This window comes from Alosa alosa, chromosome 10, assembly GCF_017589495.1.
Source record: "Alosa alosa isolate M-15738 ecotype Scorff River chromosome 10, AALO_Geno_1.1, whole genome shotgun sequence".
NCBI classification, from domain to species: Eukaryota; Metazoa; Chordata; class Actinopteri; order Clupeiformes; family Clupeidae; genus Alosa; species Alosa alosa.
The window spans coordinates 22,713,862-22,723,539 of NC_063198.1; the positions used below are offsets into that span (position 1 = coordinate 22,713,862).

At 45.6% G+C, this 9,678-nt stretch overlaps 1 protein-coding gene across 2 annotated transcripts; it reads left to right on the plus strand.

Moving 5' to 3' along the window:
• Positions 1 to 7,424: 7,424 nt before the first annotated feature.
• On the plus strand, positions 7,425 to 9,285 carry LOC125301978 (potassium voltage-gated channel subfamily A member 10). 2 transcript variants are annotated; one of them, XM_048254900.1, is made up of 2 exons: positions 7,425 to 7,489; positions 7,613 to 9,285. In XM_048254900.1, the coding sequence occupies exons 1-2, from the start codon at positions 7,425 to 7,427 to the stop codon at positions 9,123 to 9,125; spliced, it is 1,578 nt and encodes a 525-aa protein (XP_048110857.1). In that variant the 3' UTR covers positions 9,126 to 9,285. The 2 variants fall into 2 exon arrangements, with proteins under 2 accessions (XP_048110857.1, XP_048110855.1); XM_048254898.1 differs by having other exon boundaries at positions 7,425 to 9,285.
• Positions 9,286 to 9,678: the final 393 nt, after the last annotated feature.

Sequence of the window (9,678 nt, forward strand, 5' to 3'; positions counted from 1 at the left end):
ATTAGAAAGTACACAGTAGTTTAAAACAGCAACTGGTGTCTTTGCCTCTTACAGCAACACTAGGATGGATAACTTTCTTGGAGAGTGTTCAGAGCATCACAGTGAGTTTATTCCCTGATAGTGTGTGTGAAGGGTCAGATATCATTCATTGTGTTTTGCCATGAGCACTGCGTGTTTGTGTGTGTGTGTGTGTGTGTGTGTGTGTGTGTGTGCGCGCACGACGTGTGTGTGTGTGTGTGTGTGTGTGTGTGTGTGTGTGTGTGCCAGCTCCAACATGAAAACATGCCATCAGATGTGCTTCTAGCAGATCTCCTTTCTACTTCATATTAATCAAAGCAGAACATCAACAAAACACCTCATTAGTTCAAGGTGTCACAACATTAACAAGTAATCTTAACAGATTGGCAAAGTGATCGCATCAGCAAATCATCTCAGCAAGCCAACAGGTCAAGTCAAGCAGGAGGGAGGCAGCACCATGCATAAATTTACTTTCTATTTGCACAGACGAGTTTGGGCGCGTGCCTTCTTCAGTATGCAGACTGAAGAAAGCATGCGCCGTAAACCTACTTGACTAGATATAAACATAAACTTGCCTCATCTCAGTGATGCATAAAAACTCACATGCACTTATGAACTAAACAATGACTTACATCAGTGGCAAGATCAAGAACAATCAAAGTGTCAACATGATAGCAAATGTCCTTTACACATAGCTTTAATTGTCGACATTAATATATAAATCTCTTGTGACTGTATTCTTTTCAGATTAACAATTGTTGAATAAATACCTTATGTAACATCATTTGAGGAAATAGAAAGTCTGTAAAATTCATCAAAACATGGGAATCAAATATGCATGTCATCAGTCTCTGAAACAAAACACACGCCCTTCATATCTCCTTTATTATTACAGTATACATTCATAAATCTATACGAAAACCCATTTTAACATTCCCTCGAAAGCTCTTTTCAGACTAAAATGTCTCTTTTCTAGTGTTAATCCCAGATGAGAAATGTGTGTAAATGTGTTAAAGGTATGTAGCGGTTGAAGGGATTAGATAAATCCATGTGCACCCCTGAGATGTTGTTGTTAATCCCAGATGAGAAGTTGTCTCTCTCTATCTCTGCATAGACTCAGCTGACTAATAATTATGCAGTGACATTCACTTAAACTTCACCTATGGATTTTATGAGTCCAGGATTATGAGAGAGGTGTTTAATGCAAGATGGGCAGTCGGCCGCCAGTAGAGAGACCTTTTTCATAGTGGTGCCTGAGGGACTTTAACACAGAGAGGCTGCTAGACCACAGTGGGCCTTCAGAGTTCAGTCTGAGCTCATAGTAATGGGCAGAAGGACGGACACCAATGTCAAACACACACACACACACACACACATAGGCACACACACACATAGGCACACACACACACACACACACACACACACACCAAATACTTCACTGCATCGTTGGGTCGCATTGTGCTGCTGGTGTTTGTCATTGTGTGTTTTAATCCCAAGAGTGTTGCGAGGTTCAGTGGTTCGTATGTGTGTGTGTTGGGGGGTTGCATACGGCAGAGTCAGGTCCCAAGGGCTGTTCCCATGTGTGTGTGAGTTTGTTTGACAAGAATGTGTGGAGTCAGGCCCATTACTGTGTGTGTAAGTTAGTGTGTATGTAGTTGTGTGAGTGTAACGTTTGTGTTGTGTTTCATTGTGTGTGTGTGTGTGGGTGGGTGCATGTCAATGTGTGTGTGTGTGTGTGTGTGTGTGTTTTGTGTGTGTGTGTGTGTGTGTGTGTGTGTGTAAAGGTGTTAAAGGTATGTGTGTGTGTGTGTGTGTGTGTGTGTGTGTGTGTGTGTGTGTGTGTGTGTGTAAAGGTGTTAAAGGTATGTAGCGGTTGAAGGGATTAGATAAATCCATGTGCACCCCTGAGATGTTGTTGAGTTGTTGTGCTTAGTCGGCAGGCAGGGTGCGGGGAGAAGCCCCGGTCTCTGTGTCCTCTGCTGCGCGCCAAAGCTGAGTGCTGAGGAGAGAGCTGAGCACTGAGAGGAGAGAGGAGTGGACAGGAGAGAGAGAGGAGCAGGGAGAGAGAAGTGGAGAGAGAGGAGAGAGGAGTAAACAGGAGAGAGGAGTGGAGAGAGGAGTGGAGAGAGAGAGGAGCGCTGAGCTGGTTCCTTCACTCAGGGAAACTCCAAAGGGGACCCACAGAGCAGCAGCAGCAACTCACACACACACACACACACACACACACACACACACACACACACCACACACACCCGCACACACACACACACACACACACACACACACACACACACACACACACACACTCCTCCCCACACACTCCACTCACTCCAGTCACTCACTCACACCCTCATTTACACACTCCTGGTCAGACAGAGAGGGATGCAGTCACCTCCGAAACAGCTGCTGCATTTACTTCCAGTGTCAGGTAAGAGGCACAGTAAGCCTTCGTGTGTATCTATGTATGTGTGTGTGTGTGTGTGTGTGTGTGTGTGTGTGTGTGTGTGTGTGTGTGTATGTGTGTGTGTGTGTGTGTGTGTGTGTGTGGGTGTGTGTGTGTGTGTGTGTGTGTATGTGTGTGTGTATCTATGTATGTGTGTGTGTGTGTGTGTGTGTGTGTGAGGTACACTTCATGGCGCCCTGGCTCTCGGGTTACCTGGGAGGCATAAGATTACCAAATAAGAGCTTTAATAGCGGCTAGGACGTCCAGCCCTGCTGATTGGGACGCAGGCAGAGTGGGGAGCAGCAGTGGGACAGCAGAGGAGAGGAGGCAGCACGGCTACGTGGGATAAGTTTGAACAGCCACAGAACAGAACGGGACCTCCACACACACACACACACACACACACTCGCTCGCTTGTTCACTCACACACACCACGGGACACTGGTGAGTTCTCCGAGCTTCAGGACTTCTATGGATACTGTTAAAGCTGTGCATACGTGTGCATGTGTGTGTGTGTGTGTGTGTGTGTGTGTGTGTGTGTGTGTGTGTGTGTGTGTGTTTTGTGAGAGAGAGACAGTCTGTAGTATGGATTCATGTGTGTGTGTGTGTGTGTGTGTGTGTGTGTGTGTGTGTGTGTGTGTGTGTGTGTGTGTATGTGTGAATGTGTGTGTGTCTGAGTGCGTGTCTGAGTGTGTGTGTTTGGTGGGGATGGTGCCCCATGTGGACATGCATTGTGGTATTCACCTCTGTTGTAATGGCTGAGTTTTCTTTTGATACATTTTGGTGGTAAAACTTATGAGATACAGCAAACCCGATCCTTCATATGTGTCTGTCAAAGCATCTAAGGAATACTGTACATAGACCCATTAGACAGAGAGCTAATGTTCAGTACCGGGGGTAGAAATGTTAATCCATGTAAACCTTGATCACAGTGTGTTTGGCTTAGATTATATATTATAATATGTTTGTATTAGTGTAAATGTCTGTGTAAATACTTTTTAACATTATAACATAGAAGGGTAATAATTACGTTCAGAATCTATCGAATGCTCTCTTTGACCTTGTGCAAAGAGAAATGTTTTAGTCAAGTAACTCCAAACTGCAATTGTACCTGGCAGTACGGTATGGGTTTACTGTACTCTCTATCTTGAGTGAGCCTGTGATCGTGTTTGTGTGTCTGTGTGTTTGTGTGTTTGTGTGTGTTGTGTGTGTGTGTGTGTGTGTGTGTGTGTGTGTGTGTGTGTGTGTGTGTGTGTGTGTGTGTGTGTGTGTGAGTGTGTGTTTGAGAATGCAAGAGGATCTCAGCACAGAGGCTGCTGCCTTGAGCCATTTTAATGACATCTTTGTTAATCAATCAATATTCTACATATTGCATCTGTACAAAACTTGTGAAGTTGTTAGCCTGAACACATAGGATCCCTCACTATTTCTGTCATTTACCCTTGCCCTGTACCCTTGCCCTGTACCCTTGCTCTGTACCCTTGCCCTGTGCCCTTGCCCTGTACCCTTGCCCTGTGCCCTTGCCCTGTACCCTTGCCCTGTACCCTTGTCCTGTACCATTTTATCTTACTTTCCCTTTTCTTCTCTATCTTTCTTTGTGACTCGCTTTGATCCCTCTGTTTCTCTTCATTCTTCTTCTGTCTCTTTCTCTCTGTCTCTTTCTCTCTCTCTTCATGTTTCTCTCTTCCTCTTCTTCACCGCCTCTCCCGTAGAGGGTATAGATGACATTTCTCTCTCCTGTGCTTTCGCATCTTCAGCATGTTTGCCGGCTTAGCGCAGCAGGAAACGCTGCCCACTGCCCTCGTATTTCCCCCGTACTTCCCCCGTACCCCTTACAGCACGTGCTCCTTGCACTGCATCCCCAACACTGTTTTCCCACTGGGAGCAAGCTATCAACAGGCTTGGAAGGAGACTCTGGCCACCTCTGTTTCAGATCTGGCCCAGGCCCAGAGTCTAGCACTCCTTCTTATATCAGCATTACTCGGAGAGACAGCGGGTGATAAGACAATGGACTGCTTTAAAAGGTCACGACAATTGAGATGGCTGTCATCCCTAACAATGAGGCCGAACAATTGTCCATGGTAACATTTTCCGTTATCTGTAATAAGCTTGATGGTTAGATATCCTAGTAGGTTGGTGGTTTTTGGTCTGTTTAGAATCAAAGATTCCACTGAAATCAATACGTGTCCATAATTTATTTATTTACGTAGGTCTTATCAAACAATAACAATTCATGAATTTTTGACGAAGATAATACACATCTGTGATCATATAACCAGCGTTGAACTAATGCACTGAATGATGCTAATGTACAATACATCTGCTAAATTTAACATGTTAGCCATGTGTTCATGGCAGTATGTAAAGAAAACTTTTAAAGTAAAGTTTTAAAAGCTATGTAACTTTTCACTAATCAAAGTACAAAAGACCTCGCCGAAATAAGGATGCCTAAGAGAGCTTTTGTGAGAGTCCTCAGACACTGTGAGATATCCCAGGTGCCCATCCACACTATGCAATTTGAATAAGGTCAAAGTAATATCACACATACTGAAGGTGAGAGGTGTTTGTTACCTGGGGACGTGGTGCGACGCCGTACAGTGCTAGCATTAGCTGTCATGGTGCCAGCAGTGTCTCCCCGGGGTGTACACGAGGCCCTTGGTGTCAAGTGCTGACACCACTTGCAGTTTAGGGATGGGACAGGCTATGGTTACCCTGCCACACTGACCACGGTGGAAAATACATGTCTGCAGATAGGTGACCTCCAGCTTAACTCTGACCTCGCACACACAGGCTTGTTATTGCCTTGGTGTGTGTGCTGTTGTGCAACTAAAATATTACTCACTCACTAGAACTGAATGATGACTGAATGACTGACTGCTGATTTTAAATGGTTGAAACTCTGAAAAGATTGTCAAAACTTGTACAGTCAGTTGAAAGTAAACTTTTAAGGACTAAAACTAACTTTTTGTTATAAAACTGTGAAACAGTTATGAAACAGTTTGCTGTCTAGTTTTTCCCATAAATCCATCTCAATTTCCCATTCAGAATATATATTAAGAACCTTTGTGAAGAAACACAGATTTGGCATAGGCCTTTGTGACATGCCAGGCTGCATCTTTAAAAACCCCTGATCATGTCATATTATATTGCAGAGACTTTGAAGGTAATTCATCAGACATGTCAGTATTAGAGAGATTATTATTTAGCAACTGACTGTGCTGCAGTGCAGTATGGGTATTATACATCAGCGGGGTGGCATGTTGACCCTGGGGTGCCCTGGGTGACAGATGAAGAGGAGTAGCACGGCACAGGAGTGATGGGGCAGCAGGCGCTAGGGTGATACGTCGCCAGGGTGATGGGTTGCTGGGGTGAAAGATGAGGAAGGGGACCGGGGGCGGCCTGCCGTCTGCCCCCGCACGTACAGTATCATTAATAAGTGCGCAGAGCAGTCTCAAGGACCTTTCAAGGGAAACACCACTGCACCGTCAATGTACAGCATTGTCTCAGTAGATATGAAATATGACATGACACTCAGTAGATATTAAATATGTCCTGTGCGCAGAATAAATCATCAATAAAAGTGGACTGAGAATTCTCAAAAGAAGAAGCACAAGAATCAAAAATCCAAAAGAAAAAAGAGCGAAACAACAATCAAATTTGGTATGTTCTCTTTCAGAGATTTTTCTATTAGTGAGCTGGGACTTTAACTTGAATTTAAATTTTCTTGTAGAATGACAATTACAAGCTAATACCTCTTCCTAAACACCTGAACCACACATTATTTACTAGCAAAACATGTTTATTTTTACAAAAGCAGATGTACATTCATGGGGTCATTCCCCCTGACTACATCCCTGTAAGTGCACTACTTACTGGTGAGGACCAGGGATGGATTACTGAATGGGTCTACTGGGCCCAGGCCCAGGGGCCCAAGGGCTCAGGGAGCCCTGAAGCTCAAGCCTCTGTGTGAAGTCACTGCTATGTTTTCCATCCCTGATATCTGAATAGGCCCCCACAGGTCATACTATGATAATCATGCTTTGTAATAGGCATCTTTTTTTCACAGCAAGATGCCTTAAATCTGTTGATCAGTCCCTCCAGAATTCCAGAATTCGTTGTGAATTCCTGGAGGGACTGGTTGATGGTTATGTCACATTTGTACATCTCAATCTGCCCATTTCTTTCCACAAAACTCGCCAGAAGTCTTAACTTATGGCGACATTTTTTTAAAAATTTCTAATGCGGGGTGGGGGGCCTTTTTCATGTCTGTGCCCAGGGGCCCAGTGGCTCATAATCCGTCCATGGTGAGGACACAGGATCCCAAGTAATTGTGAGATCAACTGTCTGAGTGGCCTAATGTAACACTGAATCTATTTCTCTGTTTCAGAAACCTTCTCTTTCTTACACTCAATTATAAAGAAATGGAACAATTTATCATTCCAGCAATGTAAATTATTTTCATTACATTTTATTTACAGTTTAATGCTACCATGATATTCCCACAATCTGAAAAAAACCCTGCTTCAGTTAGATCTGTCCTTTTAGCAGTCACATTGGGATATACAGTAAGTCGAATACACATACGAAAAAAGTTTAAAATATGGAAACGGTCAGGCTGATGTTTTCTTGTTTTGTCTTGTGTTTGTAGTTATGAAACGCTGCTTCAGTCACAGATCTGTGTTTTGTCTTTTTTGTAGCCAAACTAGAACATTATGTAGTTTCAATCAAATATGGCATAGTCCGGCTGATTTTGTCTTATTTGTGTTTTGTGTTCACAGATCTGAGAAAGAAGAGAGATCTGGAGAAGGGGAGAGATTGCTACCCTTGTCGTTGGGCCTGCCTGGATGCTAGCTGATCCAGTGCACCCTTCCCCATTGGCTTGACTGTGGGTGTCCCCCCCCTCAATTGCCTCATCACCCTGGGTTAGGCAGCACTCTCGGTCCCTGGGGAGGGCAGGGCGGCTATGGAGGTCCCGCTGGTAAACTTCGAAAACCTGGATGACATCGGCCTCAACATGGGTGACCCCAGCGACTCGGGGTATCCCACCTCACCTACCTCAGACGTGCCTGACCACCACGGGGTGACCAATCGCGTGATTGCATCTGCCTCGAGCTCCCCTCAGAGGCGGCAGCCCGCGGGCCAGCAGCAGGTGGGCTTCTCTCCGAGCACGACGCCTGTCCTGAAAAAACGGGGCAACTCCAGCTGCAACAGCCTCATCTCCAACTGGAAGGTCCTCATGCACAGCGAAGGCAGCCCCAACGACAGCGTCTTCAGCAAGGCTGCAAAGGACTTCTGCGATGACGTGTTCGTGGAGAAGCAGAGCTTTAAACAGGAGGATGGAGAGCAGAAGGTTGTCATCAACGTGTCAGGTATGAAGTACGAGACGCAGCTCAAAACCCTGAGCCAGTTCCCAGACTCGCTTCTTGGTGATCCGAAGAAGAGGATGTACCATTTTGACCCGATGAAGAACGAATACTTTTTTGACCGCAACCGGCCTGCCTTTGATGGAATTCTATACTTTTATCAATCCGGTGGCAAGATCCGAAGACCCGCGAACGTTCCATTGGAAATATTTGCTGATGAGATTATTTTCTACGAGCTTGGTGCGGATGCTATTGAACAGTTTCGAGAGGAAGAAGGTTTGGTAAAGGAGCCTGAGGCAGCCCTACCTACCAAGGAGATCCACAAGCAGTTCTGGCTGTTGTTTGAATATCCAGAAAGTTCCAGTGCAGCTCGGCTAGTGGCATTGGTGTCCGTCACTGTTATTACAATCTCAATTGTTGTCTTCTGCTTGGAGACATTACCGGAATTCCGTGATGACGTGGACCGTACTGTCCAGGGTCCCCAGGGCAACCGAACTGATGCTGATGGTGTCCTTCTCCCACCAAGCGTGGCACCCAAAACCCTTGCCCAAACATTCTCTGACCCTTTCTTCATCATAGAGACGATCTGCATCATCTGGTTCATCTTCGAGCTGAGTGTGCGGTTTGTCTGTTGTCCCAGCAAGAGAAAGTTCTTCAACAACATGATGAACGTCATCGATATCTTCTCCATCGTCCCCTATTTCATCACCCTGGCAACAGATCTGCTGACCTCGCCGGACGACGAGTCCGCTGGGCAAAACATGTCTCTGGCCATCCTGAGGGTCATCCGCTTGGTGAGGGTCTTCCGAATTTTCAAGCTGTCGCGGCACTCCAAAGGACTCCAGATCTTGGGCTGGACCTTGAGGGCCAGCTTGAGGGAGCTGGGCCTGCTCATGTTCTTCCTGTTCATCGGAGTCATCCTCTTCTCCAGTGCCATTTACTTTGCCGAAGTCGACGAGCCTGACACAGCATTCGTCAGCATCCCAGAGGGCTTTTGGTGGGCAGTGGTAACTATGACTACCGTCGGCTACGGTGACATGACCCCAATCACGTTGGGGGGCAAGATGGTGGGCACCCTGTGTGCCATCGCTGGCGTGCTGACCATCGCTCTCCCCGTGCCTGTCATTGTCTCCAACTTCAACTACTTCTACAACAGGGAGACAGAACAAGGAGATAAGCACATCATGGATAGTGTGGAGGCGGCTGCACAGAGATCCAATGAGGCGAACAAATGCGACAGCAACGTCTCACTGGACAAGAGCAACGGGAACTGGGCAACTGAGAAGAATGGCATGCCCTGAGTTACAGTACATCAAACGATTAAAGCACTTAAAAGAGATATAAAAAGTAACGCTATTCTAAATGACAGCTGCAACAACCCCCTCAACTATGCTGCATTAGTTTATACTCAGTATCTTCCACATTGGAAATGTGGATGGAGAGACTTGCGCAGAGACCGAGACCGAGACAGTTCTTTTGCACTTAGGATTTGCTTGGGACAGGCACAACAGACAGACTAGGGTCTGGTGTGCCTGTCAACTGGTTTGCTCTTACCCTAGCAGCTAAAGTGTAACCCCATGGATGGCACTGACCATAGATCTAAAACCTAGCCGAATAAATGTAAAAGTAAACAAAGACTTGGACATATGATGTATGATGTTCGCCTGTCACCTGGACATATGATGTTTGAAACATGGACAAAAAATGCTGGATAGACGAATGACCCCCAATTAGTGGTACAGATAGCATCAGCTCAGTAATACTCAGTAAGACACATAGGCAAGCACTGGCTACATGCATTTAGCACTTTACAGTCTAAGCACTAAAAAATGAATGCACTTTAATTAGCAAATA